Source organism: Typha latifolia, chromosome 8, assembly GCF_019914945.1.
Source record: "Typha latifolia isolate L0001 chromosome 8, TyphaL0001v2, whole genome shotgun sequence".
NCBI lineage: Eukaryota > Viridiplantae > Streptophyta > Magnoliopsida > Poales > Typhaceae > Typha > Typha latifolia.
The window spans coordinates 7,564,314-7,587,779 of record NC_133093.1 but is presented as its reverse complement, the minus strand read 5'-3'; the positions used below and the strand labels follow the sequence as shown (position 1 = coordinate 7,587,779).

At 35.2% G+C, this 23,466-nt stretch overlaps 4 protein-coding genes across 6 annotated transcripts; all 4 read left to right on the top strand.

The window, feature by feature from the left end:
- The first annotated feature begins 505 nt into the window (after positions 1 to 505).
- LOC140793626 (uncharacterized) lies at positions 506 to 6,659 on the top strand. Of its 2 annotated transcripts, none has more exons than XM_073145214.1 (8): positions 506 to 1,148; positions 2,327 to 2,491; positions 2,689 to 2,784; positions 2,870 to 2,968; positions 4,025 to 4,126; positions 4,710 to 4,847; positions 4,931 to 5,227; positions 5,998 to 6,659. In XM_073145214.1, exons 1-8 carry the CDS (start codon positions 651 to 653, stop codon positions 6,283 to 6,285), a joined length of 1,683 nt encoding a protein of 560 aa, XP_073001315.1. In that variant the 5' UTR covers positions 506 to 650; the 3' UTR covers positions 6,286 to 6,659. The 2 variants fall into 2 exon arrangements, with proteins under 2 accessions (XP_073001315.1, XP_073001316.1); XM_073145215.1 differs by having other exon boundaries at positions 545 to 1,148; positions 4,931 to 5,221.
- Positions 6,660 to 7,992: 1,333 nt separating this feature from the next.
- On the top strand, positions 7,993 to 9,253 carry LOC140793231 (chlorophyll a-b binding protein 8, chloroplastic). The gene is made up of 3 exons (XM_073144598.1): positions 7,993 to 8,270; positions 8,350 to 8,411; positions 8,504 to 9,253. Exons 1-3 carry the CDS (start codon positions 8,124 to 8,126, stop codon positions 9,117 to 9,119), a joined length of 825 nt encoding a protein of 274 aa, XP_073000699.1. The 5' UTR covers positions 7,993 to 8,123; the 3' UTR covers positions 9,120 to 9,253.
- A 1,878-nt stretch (positions 9,254 to 11,131) lies between these two features.
- Positions 11,132 to 15,502, top strand: LOC140793235 (ultraviolet-B receptor UVR8). Its single transcript, XM_073144603.1, has 4 exons — positions 11,132 to 11,543; positions 12,993 to 13,209; positions 13,908 to 14,217; positions 14,595 to 15,502. The coding sequence occupies exons 1-4, from the start codon at positions 11,218 to 11,220 to the stop codon at positions 15,074 to 15,076; spliced, it is 1,335 nt and encodes a 444-aa protein (XP_073000704.1). The 5' UTR covers positions 11,132 to 11,217; the 3' UTR covers positions 15,077 to 15,502.
- A 2,811-nt stretch (positions 15,503 to 18,313) lies between these two features.
- On the top strand, positions 18,314 to 20,872 carry LOC140793292 (putative 4-hydroxy-4-methyl-2-oxoglutarate aldolase 3). 2 transcript variants are annotated; one of them, XM_073144684.1, is made up of 2 exons: positions 18,314 to 18,454; positions 20,240 to 20,872. In XM_073144684.1, the coding sequence occupies exon 2, from the start codon at positions 20,254 to 20,256 to the stop codon at positions 20,752 to 20,754; it is 501 nt and encodes a 166-aa protein (XP_073000785.1). In that variant the 5' UTR covers positions 18,314 to 18,454; positions 20,240 to 20,253; the 3' UTR covers positions 20,755 to 20,872. The 2 variants fall into 2 exon arrangements, with proteins under 2 accessions (XP_073000785.1, XP_073000786.1); XM_073144685.1 differs by having other exon boundaries at positions 18,317 to 18,454; positions 20,254 to 20,872.
- Positions 20,873 to 23,466: the final 2,594 nt, after the last annotated feature.

Sequence of the window (23,466 nt, the reverse complement as noted above, 5' to 3'; positions counted from 1 at the left end):
ACCGTTAAGTCAAATCATCAAATCATCAAGTAATTTCTGTATAATATTATTTGGGGTTGAAATTAAATTTATGATCTCTTTGGTCATAGGGAAGTTACCTACTAAGTTTAGAATATTATTATCTCGCTGGGTGAATCGTATTTAATTTCAGATGGGCAATAGCAAATTCAGAGGGAGATATTAGCCTATAGCAAGCTAACATCTAGTTAGTCGAAGTACAATTTCTACATCCCTATGGTGCAAGGAATCCGCATCCTTCCCTTGTAAACCTTACTTGGAATTTTAGTTACAAGCAATTAAAGCATGGTGCCGTCTTAGTCATTCTCCCCAATTTCCAGGGTAAATTTGTCCTCGAAAAATCCCACTGCCTATATCTTTACTCCCAGTTTTGTTAAACCGCGCATCCCCTTTTGTAGAATGAATAATAATAGCACATTAGCACCTAGGAAAGTGGCGTGGATATTTTGAATAAGGGAGTATATTTATCATAATTAATTTTGTACGTTGTTGCTCAAATCTTCGACCCTTCCGCCCACTTCCTCCACCAAATCAAATTGAAAAAACCCCAAAAATGTTCGTTTCATACCAAGAAGGCAACCCCGATTTCGAGCTGTGGAAACCCTAGTTGTCCCTCCGATTCCTCGCCGGAGATGGCCGCGGCCGCCTTCCGATCGACGACTAGGAAGTCTGTCCGCGGCGGCGCCGACGAGGATGCCGGTTCTTCCACCCGCAGCGGCGGTGGGGTCCACCGCCGGTCGAGGAGTCTAAGCCGATTCCCGCCTCCGGCGCCGGAGTCCGACGAGTTCCCGACGCCGAGGGGGAAGTTCGTGAACAAGGTGAGGGGCTCCGGGTCCCCGGAGATCAGCCTCGACGATCTCGCCGATGAGTTCTTCCGGGCGAGGGCGGAGTCCGATGGGGAGGAGGACGGCGCTGGGGGGAGGTTGCCGGCGAACGGAAGGTCGACTCGCCGGAGTTCCGGCGCGGGGTATGCGATGGAAACGGAAGCCTCGAGACGGCGGGGAAGGTCGGTGTCAAGGCCGCCGCCCGATCGCCGGGGCGTGACGGCGAACGGCGTAGTTTCAAATGGTGGTGCTCCGCGGAGGCAGCGGTATTCTTCAGTTGATCCGCACCGGTTTATCAATTCTGAGGTAACTTCTCTACGAAGTCGCCAATTTTGAAAGCTCTTTTTTTCTTTTTTTCATTAAAAATTGATTATTGCAGATAAATTGGAGTTCTTTCATACTTAGTTGTTATCTTACTCTGCAGAATGTGTCTTCTTTTATAAGATCAGGTCACAAGGTTAACTTGTGATAGTGAGAACGTAGTCAATTTGTCCTCAATATGATTTTCGTGAATGTGTGCCAATTTTGAGAATGTTTTATCGATGACCTAGACAACTATATATTCCATTAGGTCCTTATGATTGGAGTACATCGGGCAAGAAATATTTAGGATGAAAATTCAAGGTTCGTCAATATAGCTGTGTACATATAAAGAAATAGATAAACAGGTACCAAGGGGATGGTCAACAATAAACTCAGCTATGGTGGATATCCAGATGTCAGCGGATATAGATTATCAAATTATTAGGTCATATGCGATGCTTATTTCTCGTTTAAGTCTCTTTAATTTTGTACTTAAGATTAATGCAGTCTCCTGCTAACATGTGAAAGCATGATAGTGTCCAATAATCTCGAAGTAGAATGTATATTTTGCAAGCTTTTGTGAAGGTTTTGTAATATCTGAAAATGCATGTTGTCACCTAACAATCTGTTGCAAACTGCAGAAAGAATGTATTGTTGTCTCAAGGAAACTTCTTATTTGTGTGGCTTTCAAATGGTGGTAGACATTTTAGAGCTTTATATTGTTGGACACATTAAGAACCAATGTATCTTTGACGGTACATAGGAAAGCTTAGTAAGTATGACCGCCAGAGAAACCCTTCTCAAGAACATTTGCTAGGATATATTTTATATGGAAAAGATGGTAACTTAGACCGAAAGGTTTCTGCAATTGTTAGTATTCATTGCTGTGTATATTTGTATACACTGTGGTCCTTAGTGTTTTTCTGTTATACACCGTTTTATTTTGGATTTAGGTTTGCATCTGCTCTATGAGATGCATGGCTTCATTTAGGCCCTTTGGACCTTGCAGAGTATGTGATAACATCATGTTGTATGAGAAGGCTTCTATTCTACCAGCTTGTTATACTTATGCTGGATCAATATTCTTGTTGTCATACAATTATTCTTCACACACTCATCACAGGTAAATTATAGCTGTGCAGCTCATGTAAGCTCTTTTTTCTTGCTTGTCTTGAACACAGAATAACTTGGATGTTTCTAATGGCTACAACCCTAAGACCACGTTGAGAAGATCTGGCATGGGAAACTTCCGACATACTGCATCACAGAAGCCAACAAATACTGGCTATGCTATGAGGAGATCTATGAGTCAAAAAAATTTCTTCCTCTCACAAGATAGTTACTCAGTAATATTCTTTCTTCCTTGTAGAGCTATTCTTCAGAAAAGTTTAAAGTGGGCCATGTTTGTTTGTAAACTCACACATATATGTTTGTGTGCATGTGTAATTTGCTTATTCTGTTTGTGTGTCTCGTTGTCCTCGTTTCCTTGTATCCTTATACATGAATGCGTAGTTATCTGCAAAATTTTCCCTTTCTTTTATAGAGCCATTCTTCATTAACTGATGATGAAGCTCGGGATGTTCTCTCAAATCAAAACAGAAATGAAAGGACAATTCAGGCAGTTTATGCTCAGGAGAAGGTTGGTTTACTAATTAGTTGCTAGTTCTTATCCTGATAGTTTTATTTGGTTTTCTGCCATTTTCTTATGCCATTGCATTTCTCAGGAGCATCCCGTAGGTGATGGGGAGGGGGTTGAACTCTATGAAGTGATGCGAAAGGAAGTGAGACATGCAGTTGAAGAGATCAGGAAGGAACTTGAAAAGGTGTTTCAACTTTTGCCAAATCTGTCTCAACTTTAATTGTTCTTTTCGCCTTGAGTTTATGTAGTTGTATGTTGACGTTTTAAGTTTTAACTAACTGTTGTTATTTGAGAAGATCATTAAAAGGAATGTGGGGATCTAGCTGATCCTTGAGAGGGAGCAAGGAAAAGAAGAGTTATTTGAGAAATCACTTGAGGTTTTGATATTCATTGTTAAGTTCTATTATAGGTGATCTATTGGACCATTGTCAATGGTTTAACTATACATTTTGGTACATTCATTTTTCTTTAGCGAGTAGCGGTTATACACTAAAACTATGATTGGTACAGCTGATTCTTGTAACAGTAGTCTAGTCTGCTGCTTCTGAATCTAACTAGTTTTTGATGGGAAATACGAAATATTCTTGATTAAGTGTCATTTGTTTTGCTGTAATATGGGATGCCAACTCAATTTATGATACACTTAGAGAACTTACTCAAATCACTATTTGAAATTAAACTTACAGTCAACTAATCTTATAGTGTATTATAACTGGTTCTCAACAATTTTACTGCAAATAAGTCGGTTGACTAGGACGGAACTGATGAGTCAGTTGAATTCTTCTTAATAACAAAGAAACAATGTTTTCAGTATCTCTTGTCATGATCTTTAATGAGACAACCTATACTTGAGCAAAATGCGACATTTTTAAACATTATGGCTATGGTTTTGACACAGACATTCCCCTTATTATTATTTTGTCTTGTATCAATGTCATAGAAGGGTGAAAAGAAATAACTGTTGTATGTTACAAATGAGGAACTCATCCTAATTCCTTTAACATTCCCCTCTTTCACTTTAATTCATTTTAAATACTCTCACTTAATTTTATCTTTAATGATGTAAAGGCCATATACTTTTGTCCATTCAATATGTTTATGCCAACAATTAACTTTACAAGCTTTACTGAACATTCTTAGTATGATGATCAATCTGTACTTAGTTCCTATTTATGTTAGACATGAAAAACCCCATGATTTTTTTAATCGTTAACACTTTGAGTATTCTTACTTTATACAGGTCTCAGGGAAAGCTGAACCAACTAAGGTTGGCAATAATGACATACAGCCGGTCAAAGTTATTTCGGAGCTCAGGAGAAATTACACCAGCAAATTGGAAGAGGTCTGAACAAGATAGTTCCTTTTGATTCTTTGAGAGAAAATCTCCAAAGTTCTTTTATGACCTGTCAAAATCTTTCTGAAAATTCAGAGCATTCTGTTTGTTTCTCCAACCTCTTGTGACATACACGTTCAACATGTCTCTCTCTCTTGAAAACCTTCCATCATTGATAAATGAGAGATTGCTTGATATGCCAAAAGTTCTTGACACTATACACTTATGCCATCCTCATGTTTCAATTCATTTGTTCTGTAACTTATGGAGTATCAGAATTTATCAGGTGTCCTTGTCTCTTATTCAATATGCCAGACTGGGCATGATCTTCTGTCATCTGTGAGTCATGAATTCATATAAATTATTTATCTGGTCCTGATTTATGATGCTCCTCTTTTGTCAATCAACTTATCATACTTTTGCAGACTTTGATTGTTTTGGTCACATATAATTCAATATTTATTGTTACCATAGTTTAATGTGCTGTCTTCTGGAATATGATAATCTATGTGGATTATTTTGTATTAGCTTCTTCTCTAGACATCTCTTCTGCATTAATGCATTATTATGATGTATTCCCATATATTTTCAGTCAGAGAGGCGCAAGCAGGAATTATTAGCTGAGTTAGCCGCAGAAGAACATCGAGGTCAGGAGCTCACTAAAATAGTTAAAGATTTGCTTCCTTCAGCCCAAAAAGCTGCACCAGACAGACAAGCACGGTCCAGTAGAGTAAGTTTGCACTGTTTACAACATCCTATATCAGCATTCTTGTGCTCATGTGGTTAGAGGTTAAAAGTTGATTCATATCCCAGAGGAGCAGAGATAGAACAAGGGTGTCTAAACGTTTGACTGAAGAGGCAGAGAGATACTTTGAAGATTTTCTTTCAAATGTTGAGGATACTGATCTTTCTTCTTTTGATGGAGAAAGAAGTGACGCTAGTTCAACCAGAAGAGATGCTGCAATACGTACTCTACCAGAAGCACATGTAGATCTGACAAAAGTTGCTTCTCTGCCTGCTGAGACAGATGGTGTTGTCCTCCCATGGTTGCAATGGGAAACTAGCAATGATACATCACGCTCTCCAAGCAGAGCTAAGATGGAGGTGATGGTAATACCCCGAAACAATTTGTTTTCTGCAGCAAAGGTTTTTATTCATTTGTTATATTTTCTCTCTAACTTCTTTCCTATCATAGTTCTTTAAGATGTGATGGTTTGATGATTGGCCTTAAGTGTGTACTTGTCTGAACTGTGTTGAGAGTTCTCTCTGACATTTTGTTGTTCTAATTTGGCTACACCAACCCACTGAACTCTAGCCCATTTTCACATAGACCCCATTATTATTATTATTATTATTGACAATTTTATCATTTGACCTCCTCAACTATCTTATATCTCCCACTGCTCCTAATGGTGTTAACAGAAAATGTCAAATGATCATCTTAACCTCCATTTTTCTCCTTTTTTTCTCTAAAATAAAGGTAACATAGTCTCTAGAGATTCAAAGACTCAAAAATTGATCACATGACATTCCTTTTAACAGAAAAATCTAATGAATAATTAGATGAAGTATTTTAGATGTTTTACATAGTTAAGGGGTCAATGTGTCAGAAAAAACAAATGAGGGGGTCTAAAAAAAGAGAGCAATAGTTCATCTGTTATTGTAGTACCACTGCATACCAGGTATCATACCTGTACATACTGTCATATTGTGTTGACTATTATGTTGGATGGGGATGAATAGCTGATTTGTTGCTTGGCATATAATATTATTGAGTAATCTCATTGATCTTATAACTCACTGTAGCTTTTTGATGCAGTAAACTATCTTTCCTTACACTGTATATTGATAGTATTTCATGAATTTTAAAAAAAATGCAGGAAGGAAATGCTGCATGTAGTGAGAGCAATCACATAACAAGCAGCCGTGGGAGTTGGAGCCCTGAAGGCAATGATTGTTCTTTTTCTAGGAAGAAAACAGAAAGCAAGTTAGGAGAAGTAGGAAGCCCCCGCAGCAGTTCTTCTCTTGCTAGGATTAAAGGTTCTTCGTTTCATATGGATGACTACATGCACTTGAAAAGAAGTGAAGATCTCCTCTTTGAGAGACTGAGGCAGAGGCAACGAATAGACTCAGGCGGCCTAATTTTATGTGAAAGAATGCTGATGTAGATTCTCAAGATGTCTTTAGCTTATGTAGGTTCTTTATTTCGTCTGGATGGCTACCTGCACTTAAAAAAGTGGCAAAGATCTCCTTTCTGAAAGATTGTGAGGCAGTGGCGGAGACAAAGAATAGACAGCCTAATTTTATGTGAAAGAATGCTGATATAGATGCTCAGGAGGCCTTTAAGGAATAACAGTGGTGTAGATATGTGCAAACTATATGCTTCAATCTCTTTCTAATTATAGCTTTTATGTTCAGATTTTCCTTATTTGCGAGTACAATTTTTTCTTATGTTCCTAGAATCCTGCATCCAAATGTTGCAGTAGGATTTTTTTTTGTGCTTATGTACTATATATAGCTTAATAAACATCATCTTTCCCAATATCATGAATTTTCTGTAACTAGGGCTGCTTAGCTCCATTAACCAATTTTTGAAATTTTCAATAAATCAATTTACCTAAGAGATTATTGCTGAATTATAGGACAGGGAAACACAACATTATAGTTTTGTGCATGTGAAATGGAATAAAAAACTTGCTGGATTTTTATAGTTTCTTGAATTGCTCTTGAAAGTTTGCAATGCAGTGCTTATATCAACCCTTGAGTAATGTTTTTGGATTGAAGCTTAAAATTCTATTGAATGCGAAAGTTGTTATTATTATTATTATTTTTTTTTATATTTTTATCAGTGGCATAGAAGATGTAGTTATTATTGCAACAAGTAGGACCACTCAATTGTTATTATTGCAACAAGTAGCAATGTGATGATTTCTTATACTCACAAATGCATTGATCTTTAGCTGGAGATGCAACAGCATTAATCTTTAGGATAGTTCTACAATTTGTGAATTTATTTATTATGTGCAATTTAACTAGGACTAATTATAGTTCAGATTACCACTATGCTTTTTATTTTCTGAAAATATATTAACTTAACCAATCTTAAATTCAACATTTCAATATGTTACATACTTCATGAGCAGATTTAGTTATATATATATATATATATGAGAAAATATAATTTACATCCATCTGAATAGGCCAAAAATTTGAAGTACCTCCACTTTTGTACAATTGTCTCATAAACATTAATTTAAATACAAAATAATTAAAATGCCCTATTATTTTCTAACAGAAAATTAGGATTTTTTTTGGGGGTTGAAAATCCTTGTCTTATGCTTAAGCTTATTTCATCACAATCTTTTTCATTTTTACATTTTGGACGTTGAAAATCTTAAAAAAAAGTAATACAAAGAACAAAATGATAAAAAAAAAATTAATAGTTTTAATGAAAAATTACTATTACCACTAGTTTTACATAGAAAAATTAAAGGTTACATGTAAATTAGAATTATAGGAACGTTTAAGTGACACAAATAAAATTTGAGAGACTCAAAATTTTCATCTAGCCAAGATATATTTATAAGATCTAAACATTTGTTTCTAATCTCTTGCAAGGTCCACAGGAGCCACAATTCCCTTCAAAATTATCCTCTCTTCCACCACAAAGACTTGAAAGGAAATCTAAACCAATGGGTCCACCCATCAACACCTATGGCCATGGGTGCTTCCAAATCCATGGCCACAATCAACCAAACCCCCTTATCTAGTCGCCTTTGCCATGTGTCACATTCCTACTGGGTCCCTAGATCTCCCAAGGATCCACCTCACATCTGATTTAGATTTCCTTGCCCCCACTGCTCTCTCAGATTCCATCCATATTTGCTCCTCTTTTCTTGGTTCCTCTTCACACAAGAGAGAGTACATCCTGTACTTTGTTTAGCATCAAGAGGAGAGAGGAGGAGTTGGAGGAGGAGGAAAGAAAGAAAGAAAGAAAGAAAAGCTAATGGCAAGCCAAGCTCTTCTTTCTTCCATGGAGGCTGGGAGACAACTCCTAGGAGGGAGACCACTGCACTCAAATGCCAGTAGATCCATTGGGTCTCCAAGAAGGACCTCTTTTGTTGTGAGAGCAGCCTCCACACCTCCTGCCAAGGTTAATTTTCATCCAACCAGTCTCTAATTCATTTCTAATATGGAAAAAAAATATGATTAAATTGAATGATTTCTTTCAGCAAGGAGCAGACAGGCAGCTATGGTTTGCATCCAAACAGTCTCTCACTTACTTAGATGGAAGGTAAAAATTGTTACAACCATAGTCACTTGCATGGTGGCAAAAGTTATATATACTAGACTTATGTAACATAATAATTGTGGTAAAAATTGCAGCCTGCCTGGTGACTTTGGATTTGACCCATTGGGCCTGTCGGACCCCGAGGGGACTGGGGGGTTCATCGAGCCCAAATGGCTTGCCTACGGTGAGATCATCAACGGACGGTTTGCGATGCTCGGTGCGGCAGGTGCGATCGCACCGGAGATCTTCGGCAAACTCGGTCTAATTCCGGCCGAGACGGCCCTGCCGTGGTTCAAGACCGGCGTCATCCCCCCGGCCGGAACTTATAACTATTGGGCCGACTCGTACACCCTGTTTGTGCTTGAGATGGCCCTAATGGGCTTCGCCGAGCACCGTCGGTTCCAGGATTGGGCCAAGCCTGGGTCCATGGGGAAGCAGTACTTTTTAGGGTTTGAGAAGTTCTTAGGCGGGTCCGGAGACCCGGCATACCCCGGTGGGCCACTATTCAACCCATTGGGCTTTGGGAAGGATGAGAAGTCCATGAAGGAGTTGAAGCTCAAGGAGGTGAAGAATGGGAGGTTGGCCATGTTGGCCATCTTGGGCTACTTTGTGCAGGGATTGGTGACTGGGGTGGGGCCCTACCAGAACCTGCTGGACCACCTGGCTGACCCAGTCAACAACAATGTCTTGACCAGCCTCAAGTTCCACTAGGGTTAGGGTTTGATGAGAGTGGTTGTGGTGGTTGGTCCTCTTTTTCTCTCTCTCCCCCTCTTGTAACATATTGTTGTTAAGATAATGTAACTGGGTTATTGTCTATGATATGAGAAATCTTTTGAGCCCTCTCATTATGGAGTTATGGTTATGTACTCCCTCTCTTTGTTAATTACAATCTTTTCATTAATTAGTGACAATAAAAGATGGGAAATATAACCTAATAGAACTTCAGTGAGAGATTATTAACACGATTATGTTTAACACAAGCATGGGCTATACTTTTTATTTATTTTATTTTAAAAAAAACCAGAAACTTAGTTATTAAAACCAAAAGAAAAGCTCAAATGGATAAACAAAAGAACCACCACAAAACTTCTATATCACATTAGGAGGAATTATGGGATTTATAGCATAAAAAATTTACCATTTGAATTCACCTCAAAGCTTACCTATTATAAATTTACCAGAATTTTATTAAGATAACAAGTAAGTTGGCTATTGAGCTTATTAGTTTCCTTTGCTTTCAATCGGTTATAGAGACAAAATGGATTCTCTAATCTATATTTTATGTCACAAACCATACTCTGTATTATAAGTCATCCTACAATATATATATATATATATATATTTTTTTTTTTTTGCGTGTATAATCTTAAAACATTGCTTATATGTGTGTATATCCCTTTAAAATTGATATTTAGATGTACATTTCTTAAAATATGTTTTTTTTTTGCATAGATATCATTCGATTACTTTCTAATAAATATTAGATTAAGTCTCAATAATTTAATATAAAAAAAAAGTTCGATTGGAGATGCTCTTAGGGATATTCATGTAAAAAATAAAGGTAAACTGTATATTTTGAGGAGTATATGTCGAAATACCAACATTGGAATATATGCATAAACCCTTAACAAGAAAAAATAGAAATTTGAAAAAACACAATAAGTTTTTGTTTTTGTCATTCAAAAATATTTTTGGTTTTCATATATATATATATATATTTTTTTTTTTTTTTCTTCAAAGTTTGTTCTTCTGTCATTTAGTCTCATTAAATGTTAATGGGAGAATGTAAGAATAGAGAGAAGTGACCCACACTTTTTTTTATTCTCTAATTAATATCTTATTTTATTAATTAAAGAGCGATTAATTTCACTAATGTTCTAATTATCTCATCACTATTTCTAATTCATTTTTTACTTTATTAACAAAAATTTATTAGAGAGACTTGTATATAAAAAAAAGAGGGATTAAGAGATAGTTGAAGAAGAAGCAGCAGCAAAAGAAAAGGAGAAGAAGAAGAAAAAAAAGAAAACGATTACAGTAAGGAAGAAGAAGCAATTACAATAAATAAAAAAGAAAGAAAGACATTAACAGCTTTCCTAAATATAATAATAATTTTTATAAATATATTAATAACTTTTATTATTTGACTTTTAATTAATGTCATTCTCAATTATACACAGTAAAATTTATATACTTCATAATTATAATTTATAAAAAATTAAATAATAATTATGTAGAGATATGCATTTAGTTATTTAACTAATTTAATTATTTCACTACTTTTTCTAATTAATCTTTTATTTTATTAATTAAAGAGTAATTATAAAAACTTATATAAAAAAGAACAAAAAAGAATTAAGAGAAAGAAGAAGAAGTAGCCACAGCATTAGTAGAAAAAAGAAGAAAAGATGATGAAGGTATGAGTTACTTTTCTCTGTGTTAGAGTGTCATACTGTCACATAGCATTTACTGACACTTTAAATGAAAATGAAAAAATTACGCTGGAGTGACAATTGAAAAATCTAACAGTATTTTTTTTCTTTAAATTTTGGTGCAAATTTCCAAAAAATAAATAAATAAATAAATAAATAAAAATAGTGAGGTAATTTCTGAATATTTTTAGGACGAATGACAAATAGTGATAAGCAGGGTGTGAACTGTAAAAGAGCTAAAATTATTAATTATAGGGTATTTATTACATGTAAGTTTTCTTTGCCCTTTTCGTCTCTCAGGTGCATCGCACGTGTGACTCTCTCCCTCCTACTTCGACCCCGGAGTACCAAACACATCCCTCTCTTCTACTCCCCCGATGCCTTCGTTCCCGAGAATTTCATCACTTCGTCGCCTTCTTCCTCCTCCCCTTCTCCTCAACTTCACTCTTCGATCCTTCTCCTCGTTGGATTCTCCCAAGGTGGGCTCGGTTTGGAGCTTCGGGGATAACAGCAATGGTGCCGTGGGCCTCCCTTCCCCTCTCCTCGACGCCTACGAGCCCACCGAGCTCTCATCTCTACCCTCCTCGGTCGTCTCCGTCTCCGCCGGCCATTACCACTCTCTCGCCGTCACCGCCGATGGGGAGGTCTGGGCGTGGGGAAGGAACGAGGAGGGACAGCTCGGGAGAGGAATTGCGACGCCAAGGTCGTTCCTTTTTTAGATTTTTTGGATTGATCATATCCTTTTGGGTGATACCAAGTTCTTGATTGGAGGAATAACTGATATGCTTGTAGATGAAATTTTCCATGTTCTGATTCTTAGAAGTTGTATTTTTGCGTAAAAATTGAAATCTAACATCTTTGGTTGCATGTTCTCTTCTTTTGTCTAAGTTTATGCATTCAATAGACTTTCTCTAAAATTATCTAACTAGTAGACATTCTTTAGTTTCCATACAAATGGAATGCAAAGATCTCTTCTAGGGTATATTAGACATTTTTTGGATTTATAACATTTTAGTAATATATATAATTTTAATATCGGGTTTGAAGTATTTACAAATTTATGTTTCTGTAGAAGAGAATAACCAAAGTGGCAGTCCTAATAAAAATGCTGAAAAGCATTTTCTTTCTAATATGTACGCCACATAAAAACACTGAAACTTTGTAAGTAATATGAAGATGTTCTAAAGAAAAAGAAAATGTTGAAACTTTCTGCATTTTTTAAAGATTCTAAAACTTTTAGCATTTTTAATTAGTAACGGCACATAAATGCCACATTGTCTGTTTTCTCTCCCATGTGGGGAGTGAGAAATTTAGATTTGTAAATACTTTGAAAGCATTGTTAATTTTTTTATGTTAAATGAAAAATGTTTGGTATATTACATCCAAATGAGTGTTATATCCCAATTATGGGGTTGGCTACATCGATCCTTTCTCTTCATTCTGCTCTTATCTTGGGTACTCTCATTTTCTAATGGAATGATCAACATATCATTGTGTATTGTTAATATTGTCCAAGCCTTTGTTGTTCCTATCTCTTCTAGTGTTTTCCACCTGAATTAGAGCAAATCTCCTGACAAGTTCACTAAAAATGTATTAAATCTTTATACATTTCATCAATTAATCTTTTCTGTGTAATTCAACTGTTTCTTATCTTTATTTATGAGTACAATTTGCACTTACTATAGGAAGTAAGCTGAGATGTAGAAGAGGTTACTCTTTCTAATAGATAATTTTATCTGAAAGAATCCTTCGTGGTGCACAAGGATGTTTCTGTATAGTCATGTGGCATAGTTTGTTACTTTTGTTTAATACTTAAATACAATTAAAAGATCAAAAGGGATTAACCCACTTCTTCAATGAAGATGCAGTTTTAACAATGGAAACAACATTTGAGGAAAATGACAATTAGCTAAAGTTGTGTAAGCCTGTAAGGCCTTGATAAATGTTATTGTGTCTATAATAAACTTAAATCTATGAGGCAGGAGTGGAAATGAGAAAACTTTCCAGCTAGCCAGGTTAGAATCTAAAAAGCGACATAAACAGTGATTAATGAATATGATGACAGACATCTAGAGTCATAATTTCTTTTGCAATATAACGAGATGAATATATATAAAAAAATTGATTTTGCCAACTTTTTTTGGGATCACAGAGATACATGGAGTAGGCCAAAGAGGGTTATGGGGTTGGATGACGTGAAAGTGCGAGCTGCTTTTGCATCTGGTGTCGTTTCTGCAGCCATTGGGGATGATGGTTCTTTGTGGATGTGGGGAAGATCCAAGCGTGGCCAACTTGGTCTTGGTCGAGATGTAACTGAAGCTACAAAACCTTCTAAAGTAGAAGCACTCAAGGGGTATGATATAGTGAAGGTGCTCATGCTTCCCTAAGAAATGTAATTGTACTTATTTTGAATATTCAGGTAAAGAAGCTATGTGAAAGAGAACTTGATAGTTACTATAGTAAAACTTTAAAGCAATGACATTGGAAAATTTATGCAGTACATCCACTAGTTAGTACCAAGGATTTAGGTGCAGGCGGCATGCCCCATGCTGCCAGCTGGTGGGCAGATGTGTTGTTTGCTATACTTGGTACAAGCCATATGATCTCCATGCCAGACTGAGCAATCACAAGTCCATTTTGGCGCACTGCTCTCTGCTGCCTGCTATCAACATAAGCCAACTCAAAACTTAAAGACTGCTTGTGGCACAGATGGGAACAAGTTCCTATATTGGGAGTTGGGACCTATTTCACGTGTTGATTATTTGACGGCATGAGATGCCTCGGTGGCACGAATGTGTCACCCAATACTTAAATCCAGCTAGTGCAATTAATATTCTCAATAATTAATATGCTCATTTGAATTTGTAAGTATAGTTTGCTACTAGTTATTAATCAAGTATCTATTCCATGCTTTATTGGAGCTGCCATGTACGATTGTGACTTTAAGCCTCTGGATAGTTTCTAATAGAGAATTTGTGTAACTCTTTTGTTCATAATTTCAATATTGAGATACTTTATTATTTGTGAGCTGAGTGATAGAATATGATATGCTTTGTATTTATGACAGGTTTCATTTGGATGGGGGCATGCAATGGCACAGACCGAAGATGGCAAACTATTTGGTTGGGGTTATTCAGAAGATGGAAGGTTAGGAAAGATGGGGCAAATATTTAGCAGACCTCTTGCTCGATCTAAAGGTTCTGACAAACCAATGAAGTTCACTAATATGCTAGAAGATGTTGAGAAACTAGTTGCAGAAAAAATTGAGAAAGAGGAGAATATGCCTATCATCTGGGAACCATGTATCGTTCAGGAACTGAATCATCTTAAAGTGTCTGATGTATCTTGTGGGCTCGATCATTCTCTGGTGCTCTGTTGTAAGTTTTCCTTTATAAAATATGCCCAACTTCCTTTCTTTGGTGGATAAGTTTGTCCATTGGCCCAACAAAACTCAAAGAAGCCTATTCATATGCTTGCATTCTTTGTAGGTAGTATTCATTTATCATTTTTCTGATTTCAAAAAGGGTTAACTATTGATCATGCACGGCTTTATAATAACCAACTGTTAGTAGGTTGACTAATTAAAGTTACTTGATTTTGCAATCTGTGTAAGAGAAACTTATGAGAAATGTAAAAGCTTGCAATCTAATAGCAGATTTTGTAGGAAGGATTGATGGTCATGTCGTTCCAAACTGCTTGACTGCAACTTTATGTTTGTGGTTACACCTATACTTGACATTTCTCTTATTATTAGGTAATGGGACTCTATATAGCGGCGGGGACAATACATATGGCCAGTTGGGCAGGAAAGCAAAGGGATCAGAATTGCTGCCAGTTGACACGATCTTTCATCCCCTCTCTCTCTCAGCAGGACTTGGTCACTCTCTGGCTTTGTGCCGGATTGCATCTGAGGTTGCTGATGAAGCCACAGGAGTTGCCTCATGGGGATGGAATAGAAGCTTCCAGCTCGGACGTAAGGGTCAGGAAGATACCCCTGCATTGGTTGAGGGTCTGGTTGGAGAAAATCCAGTGTCAATTTCAGCTGGTCGAGTTCATTCAATTGCTCTCACCTCGAAGAGAGAAGTGTGGGCATGGGGGTCTGGCCGAAATGGTCGGCTAGGATTAGGAAGCTCAATTGATGAGGTGGAGCCAGCTATTTTGGAGTGTCTCGAAGGGCAAGAGGTTCTGCAAGCAGTTTCAGGGTTCGACCATAATCTACTTCTGGTCTCTGCATAGTTAGAGTTGATCCCAGTTCTTCTGATAAGTTCTCCACATCGTAGCATGCTTTGCTGGGAGAAATTTTGGTGTCTTTCTTGAATACTGACCATGGGAATAATTGAAGCCTTTTCACCCGAAAAGAAGAAACAATATCCAAGTCTGATTAGTTGAGGCAGCCTGGAGAACGTAGTATGGCGCACCATTTTATTGTGTGGGCAATTCCTTTGACAGACCTTTCATCTTTTCCCCTTCCTTTGCTGAGTTATTGAGTTCCATGTTTTCTTGTGTTTATGTGAATAAAGAGAGAGAATTTATGAACCCACAGCCAACTGGAAGCATTTTCTTAGAATTTCTTTTAACATATGTCTCCTTTCTCATGATATACTTGTGGGTGTTGTCTTAGGGCGAAGGTAAATAAAGGAATGCATGTGAGTAATTTTTTCTGATGCATGTCTGTGTGTTTCTTATTTCAAATCTTTAATTTAGCTTTTTAAGAGATGAAGAAAAGTGGGTTGGTTTATCATTGATCAGAGTTAACTTACAGATTTAATCATGCTTGTAATGCAGAGGATTCAATCATTCATATTTGCCAGTAACCTTTAAACTTTTCAAATGTCATTAGACCGTGGCTTTTCTATTGTATAAACTAGTTTTATTACAAAGGATGATTCCACTTTGATCATCTAAATTATCCCTATTGTTTATATACATTGTGAATTGTTTTATTACCCATTTATACTGAACTAAGAAAAATATTCATTGATACCTTTTTAAATTAAGAAAAAAATGTAATTATACAGATCTTTAAACTAAATTACTTTTTAGTTAAGAGGCTATATGTGGTTAAAAAAATTAAGAAGTGTTACCTATTGCAAAATCATACTGTTAGAAATAAAAGCAATGTCTGAACAAGAGAATTGATATTAAATATATTCTATGAGGCCATTGAATTAAAAGTTTTAAGAAAAATATCATTTCATACTCTACCTTTAGATGATAGTACAGTATATCCTACATTTTCACTATTTATAAATTAAATTATCTATTTTGAGATTTTGCCAAAATACATCTGATTCATATCAAACCCAATATATGGTATTCTCTGTTTGCTTAAAATTTATTTGACTTCATTACTACAAATTTTCTTTTTGGTTAGAGTTGAGTCTGGTATTCTTTATTTCAATTTAGGTTTGAGAACATTTTGAAATTATCCGAGCTATATTTCTTAAATTGTTAGTATAAGCTAAGCTCAGAATAAACATATGAATGTGAACATCTCAATCTATCCATTTTTGAGTTCTCGCCATCGTTGTAATCTTATCATATAGATATATTTATTATTCGACCCTCGCATGCAACTTTTAAGTAAATTGTTTAATAAAAAGGGAAAGAAAAGATAAACAAAAAAAAAATATGTTCGAATGAGAGCATTTTAAGTACTCTAACTTGTTATTTTTAAAGGGAGATAAGTGATCAGTGCTAGAAGTGATGGAAAGTTGATAAAGCATACACATCTATGGTGGACTAATTGATAGGTATGGATATACTTCTTAGCCCATCAATATTGAATATGTATGCATGCATGAGAACTTTGTCAAATATTCATATAGAATAAACATAAACACTAGATTCTAGGTGCAAAGTTATAATATATATATAATTGTCAAAAGGGAATGGTGGAATCCAAATGCTTCACTGCATACTACTTTCCTCTATCTTATCACTATAATATTACTATATACAATTCCAAGAATGGCCTTCCATTCCTAAAGTTCACTATATATATAGATATATTCTCACCCCCTATGACTCCGCAGCCTGGGATATTTATATTTAGTAGACTCTCATGAACTGTAGTACATCTTCAAAGTAGTCTTTAATGAATGAATGAAAACTATGCTTATGAATTTTTCTTAAAAAGAATACATTTAATAATCATATTTTGTTTTAGAAAAAAGTAGTTATTTAATATTTTTTGTTAATATCGCTCAGAATAAAAATATTTGATAGTTGAGGATATCAATCAAGAGGATGTATGGAAAAGATGAGCAATACTTCCTAGATTCTAGTTGTGATTGGTTCAAATTTATCAATATATATATATATGTGTACAACCAATGATAAGTTATTGTGTATTTTGAAAGTATTACTGTATAAAAAAGTATTATATTTCTTTTCATAGGGGTAGCAAAATAAATGAGCAGTTCAACTAGAGTTAGGCTCGGGCTCGGTTCGACTTGAGCCCAATTGAGCCAAGCTTAAGTAATATTTTGAGCTTGAAATTTATTTCTTACCAACCCAATGCCATATCGACTTAGCTCAGACTCGACTCAAAATATACTGACCATTGGATCAAAGATGCAATGGCTTTTATCTTAATTTGGCTTGGTTTGAGAGTGATCTTTTCAGGTTTGGATCAAAGTCTTGGTCCGGCTTAAAATAACTTTGCTTGAAAATAAGCTCAATTTATGCTCAAGGTTGTCTCACAGTGAGTTAAGCTAAACCAAAATTTGGGCTAAAAAATAATTTCCCTAGAAATTAGATTAGTTACTCTATGAGCTTTAGGTAATCTTATGTTTGATATGAAATTAATAGATGAGATTAGAAGTCTAGACACAATGCTATATCCCTTGTAAAGAGATAGAGGGTGCGATAATATATCCCGAATGGAAAGGACATTATTACTATATTATACTTATATATAAAATAATAAATTTAAATATATAAATAACAAAATTAACAATCTTAGTTACTCAAACTTTATTTTTATTGTTCATTAATAGTGAATATTTTATTTTTTATTTAAATAGTGCTATATTAAAAAATTTATATTTTTATATGTTTATTATTAAACATTTTTATATAACTAATTCTAGTATTTTTTTTTATTATTTCTGATTTTAATTTTGATTATTTTGAATTGAACATGATTAATTTTTATAATTAATATAATATAATATGATTTAATAATAGAATTTAAGTTTGAGATAATCAATAATAGTTTAAAATAATATTTGACGTTACTATATTTCTTTATTTGAGGATAATAATATAATTTATTTAGTTATGCTATTTAAACAATAAATTAAAATTATATTAATTTCAGGGAATATGTTATCCTTTTGAGGACTTATCCCCTCTTATTTAAACAATTCCTCCCAAATTGCGCACTCGGTGGTGGATCCAATTTGATCACATCCAAATTGATCTTTCTGGGTTATTTCCCGGTTGCGTTGTTCGCTCGCTCGCTGTCGTCCACATGCCGTTTCCAATCCCCTTTAACAGCCTCTGTCAAATTGGGCACAGGTCCCAAGAACTCAGTGATAAGAGGCAAGATGGCGGCGCAGTGATAGAACACCCATCGATTTCCTCTGTTGGATCTGTTTTGATTTCTGGGTACGGTTCAAAATGGAGCCTTTCCTACTAGAATTTTCTGAATTCAATTTTATTTTGGTGCACTCTAACTGTTTGATGTTTTGATGCTTTTGATGGAGTAAGTGTGTTCAATTATTTATAGATGTAAACCTTAGTAGAAATCTCATGCAATTATTTTAGTTTGTTGTGTAAGGCGAGCACTGTTATTTGAATTAATTGAAAGAGATATATGTTTATTCTGCTATTTCTTTCTATTATGGGGATAAATTACTTACAAGAAACATACCCTTATGTCCCAGTTAAGGGTCAGGAACTTGAGTCTTTCCTTTTTTCCCTCTAATCATCTCTATTCCATCTGACAGAAGGGTCTCAGATTATATATTCTTTTGCGTCCTCCTCTGCTCATGACTTGATGTGTTACATGAAAAATGAAAGAAAAGAAACTCTATACAAAAGTGATGCTAATTTTAAGAAGAAAAAGAACTAGGATAATTAAACAGGGGAATAGGTTTCAAAATTTTGGATACATGTAAACTGTTGCATGAGAAAAGTACTTGGCCTTGTTGATGTCTTTAAGATGCCTTTTCTTCCTATTTTTAGCAGCTTTTGTACCCTTAGCTAACTGTTGGGAAGCATTTGAGTTGGTGATGTTTCATGCAGTCATTCCTTGAGGATTATAATTGTCTATTTTCGCAACAAGGCCCATAAGTTTCTATCAATTCTGCTGTTATAGTGACCTGTGACCTGCATGTGCATATATAGATCGAAGGTATATGTAGATGATAATATTTTGGTTGATTTTTGCTTAGAAAGGTCTCGAGTCATTCAAAAGTATAATGGTTGCTAAAATATTGGCACTTGGAGTTGTATGTGATTAGCTGACCTAGTCAAGGGAAGCAAGAGCTTTGATGTCAATTTTTTATAATTTGGAGACCTCCACCTAATCTGTGCTTGGATTATAAATGATGAAAGTTTATTAATTTTAAAAACGAAATGGTTAATTCAATTTTTATTTGAATTCTTAAACTAAAACATCTTTACAAATTTTTTCTAACTACACAGGGATATGAAGAATTCATTTATTTGTCAAAACTCTTGAGGTGCCTAAGAGAGATTGTTTATCTGTGGTCTGCCATCCTAGATGATTCAGTTTTACCTGGAAGTATTTTTGCTCTACTTCCACTTATTTATCCTTCAAAATATATTACCTTTCGCCTGTTCATCCTAGCTTCCTTTCAAAATCAACCTAGAAGAAATTAATCGTTTTTGTTTTAACTTTTCCCTGTTGTTGATTAATGGCATTAACCTCAATAACTGAACTATCCAAGTTTTCAAAATGTTTGGAGTTCCATATGATTAAGAATCAAAGATTATATGGCATGCAGATTGACCTATAAACTTTTTACCATACACTAGGATGCCTACAAATACTTTTAGTACTTGTACCTAGAGTAGGAAACCAAGAAAAGTGTTTGCAACAACCTGTTATAGAAGTTATGGATTAATGTGAGTATAACATGCCAATGAATATTAGAGTGTTCATTGGTTCAATTTGTTTTGAGAAGTTGGCATCTCATATATCTCTATGAAGTTTCTAGTTTAATGGCAACAACAATTGTTTCTGACTTTTGTTCGCGTTCATCTGATAAATGTTTCGGTCTTGAATGATTTATATACAGTCAAATATATGAACCTAATGAGTATCTTTATTGAGCAAACATTGAGTGGAGTAAATAACAGCCATAGTGTTATGTTTTTCCCTATTATTTCCATGAATCTGCTGAATATAGAAGGTATTGCATTCAGCTTTCTTGGTGCAGATGGCATCTTTTGCAACAGCTGAACTTTGCGATGCAAATCCAGGCCTAATTGCAAATGGGGAGTTGCGAGTTCTCCAGCCGATCTTCCATGCCTACGGCCATTGCCGGTTGTTTTGCGGTCCAGTTGTCACACTCAAAGTGTACGAGGACAATGTACTGGTCAGGGAGCTTCTTGAGACCTCAGGACATGGAAGAGTGCTTGTCATAGATGGTGGAGGGAGTATGAGATGTGCCTTAGTTGGAGGCAACCTGGGACAGTTAGCCCAGAACATGGGTTGGGTTGGGATCGTCGTAAACGGTTGCATCAGAGACGTCGACGAAATCAATGGCTGCGATATCGGAGTTAGAGCCTTAGGGAGCAATCCCTTGAAGTCAAACAAGAAGGGACTTGGCGAGAAGCATGTCTTGGTTAACATAGGTGGCACCATGATCCAAGATGGAGAGTGGTTATATGCTGATAGTGATGGCATTCTCATTTCAAAGTCAGATATATCTGTTTGATTCCAATGTTGCTGAACAAATAAGAGAAACACTGATTGATAACAATTCTACTTGTTGCTGTGTTTCTAAAGAGAATCGCAGCTTATGTTTCTTTGAAGAAGTCGTATGTATTTCACTAGTCTTATGCTTGTCTCTTAGAAGATTAGCTAGCTTTTAAACTAAAATGGCGTGCTATTAGTTGAATGCAGAATACTTAAACATTTTTAGTATGACAATAAAAGTAAACTTTTTTGAGCTTCATTATTGGTTAATCTGTCTCATTGCTGAAGATAAATTACCAATTGGTTTATCATCATCTTTTAATGATGCGTTTTGATTATTTGCAACCAAATTAACTGGTAATCGTTGTAATGCTTTGAAAATTATGATAGCTTTCATCAACCTGTGCCAATGGAGATAATATTCAGTTGTTAAAAAGGATCATATTATATGAGACTTCTTAGATTCGAATCTCAACAGCATCCTTATTTACGCAGATACCACTAAATTTTCGCTTCTTTCTCTCAAAAAATAAAACCTTTAATAGCGGACTATCATAAATGAATATTTCCTCTCATTGCCAATAGAAAAAGTAATAAGTAGTTAGGCTATTGTAAGCATTTGTCCTAAATTGGTTTCCAAATTTGTAGGATGCTCATTTTTTTGCAAAACATTGGAGGAGGAAGAAGAAATAAAGAAAAAAAAAAGGAAGCTAGAAGAAGGGCATTTATGTTCTAATACAAATATATTCTAAAGGCATATTTGTTATGAATCCCACACGTGGAACCGTGACTATTTTCAATCAAAAAATAGAGTGTCGATATAATGGAAGGGAACGCTGCAATGTCCGATTAGTTTAGAGAGTCTGGTTGTAGCATTTTAAATATTAGGGGTTGACTGCAATATTACTCTATAGTGCAGCAGGTGTTAGTGCAATTAAACCTTAAATTTAATCCAAAATAATAGATCAAATATAGAATATAATGTTAATTTCAAAATAAAAATACCCAAAATACCCCCATAGAAGTCACTTTGTCATCTTCCTCGATGCGCTTGGCTATCTTAGTTGAACTCTCTTAAAGTAACAAATAAAGGATCCAAGAGTTGGCCGAAAGTTTCAGACCACTCTGAATTGATGGATCAATTTCAATCTCAAAGCCCTATATAGAGGGATGAATGAGCTACATATAAAAAAGAGGGATGCTGATGTAGAAAGTACTCCCCGATTTTATGCTTCAGTTGCTCCGAAAGTCCATGAAGGATAATCGCTGTTGAGGGAGGAATTTCTAGATCAAAAGATGTAGTTTTGTCTTGATTGACTTCAAGACAGAACATGTACTGCTCTTTAGATCCCTAGAGCGGAATTGCCCCGTTTTGATAGGGTAATCTTTGTGCATGTGATTTCCTATTCACAACTATTCTAGATGATTAAGGTACTCTATGCTTCTCTTTATTTGGAGGGCAAGACAAAATCATTGTTGGACTATCATGAAGCAAAGCACAAATTAGTTTGGGACAATGTTGAAAAGAATTTGTGTTTAAGATTTTATGACTTGGGGTATGATAATGTCATTGGAGAATTTAATAAGTTAAAACAAGAGAGCACTGCCATTGTATATCAAGAATGTTCCGAAGAGATAAAGTCACTTATATGATCAAGAATAAGTTTTTCATTGAAGACTACTACATCTAGAGTTTTATTTGTGGGCTTCGAGATGATATCAAAACTATTATACACATGATTCACCCTCAAACTTTTCAGTATATTATTTTTATTACTAAAATGCAAGAAAATGTTATGGACTCTACTAGCAAGGCAAAAAGGATGATAAGTGGAGCTTCCTCTTATTTCAGACCTTATTAATCATTCTACAGTCAAGCTACTAACATTATAGCTCCAACTCTACTGCTCATTTTACTAAAATCTCTATAGCTCCCTTATTTTCTCAGGCTTCTTCAACATGTCTAGCTAATGCTGAGCAACCACTAAATGTGCAACCGATGATCAATTCAGCTCGCTTTCTTATTCATAAACTGAACCATGCTGAAATGAGAGTATAGAGGGATAAAGGTCTATGCTACAACTATAATAGAGTTTATAGAAAATGACATTCTTATCTTAATTCAAATATGGAAATATCACTCCATACTTTATAATGCCATTTTTCTCCTAATACAATTATAATTTAGGAATACCTTAACAAAAGAAAGCTTTGCGTATTAGTGAATAGGATAAGTACACATAGCTTCATTGTACAAGAAGGATATTTACTTTAGAGTATATCATACATTTTTATGTGATAATGGCTAATGGGTAAATGTTGGTGAGTTCTTCTAAATGAATTGACTTGACTTGGATCATCCAAGAATACAAATTTTTAGTTGATGTGAGGATTCTCAAGCTAGGTGTGTGTAACATGATGCTATTGTGGATTGGACAAAGAGATATAGCCCGATAGTCTAATAAACTCATATGCTCTTTTTATAAAGATGGACATGAGATTACTCTTACTGAAAGTGATTCTAAGTAGCATTGTCACTTCATCTCTGAATCTTCCATTCATAAACTAATAAAGAAAGGGCATTGTGCTTATAATAATACAACTATTTTCTTAAGAGATTGGGCTACAACCATCTATTAAAAAGCTAACCAAGCATTTTAGGAAACTCTTAGCTCAATATTTATATATTTTCTTAGAACTAACTTAGCTTCTCCCACCGAGGGATCAAGAT

Excerpts from the sequence above, each read along its gene's own strand:
- LOC140793626 (XM_073145214.1), top strand. The coding sequence starts at position 651 with ATGGCCGCGGCCGCCTTCCGATCGACGACTAGGAAGTCTGTCCGCGGC. Across the intron at positions 1,149-2,326 it reads ACCGGTTTATCAATTCTGAG|AATAACTTGGATGTTTCTAA; the intron begins GTAACTTCTCTA and ends TCTTGAACACAG. Across the intron at positions 5,228-5,997 it reads GAGCTAAGATGGAGGTGATG|GAAGGAAATGCTGCATGTAG; the intron begins GTAATACCCCGA and ends AAAAAAATGCAG.
- LOC140793231 (XM_073144598.1), top strand. The coding sequence starts at position 8,124 with ATGGCAAGCCAAGCTCTTCTTTCTTCCATGGAGGCTGGGAGACAACTC. Across the intron at positions 8,271-8,349 it reads CCTCCACACCTCCTGCCAAG|CAAGGAGCAGACAGGCAGCT; the intron begins GTTAATTTTCAT and ends GATTTCTTTCAG. Across the intron at positions 8,412-8,503 it reads CTCACTTACTTAGATGGAAG|CCTGCCTGGTGACTTTGGAT; the intron begins GTAAAAATTGTT and ends TAAAAATTGCAG.
- LOC140793235 (XM_073144603.1), top strand. The coding sequence starts at position 11,218 with ATGCCTTCGTTCCCGAGAATTTCATCACTTCGTCGCCTTCTTCCTCCT. Across the intron at positions 13,210-13,907 it reads AGGGGTATGATATAGTGAAG|GTTTCATTTGGATGGGGGCA; the intron begins GTGCTCATGCTT and ends TATTTATGACAG. Across the intron at positions 14,218-14,594 it reads TCATTCTCTGGTGCTCTGTT|GTAATGGGACTCTATATAGC; the intron begins GTAAGTTTTCCT and ends TCTTATTATTAG.
- LOC140793292 (XM_073144684.1), top strand. The coding sequence starts at position 20,254 with ATGGCATCTTTTGCAACAGCTGAACTTTGCGATGCAAATCCAGGCCTA.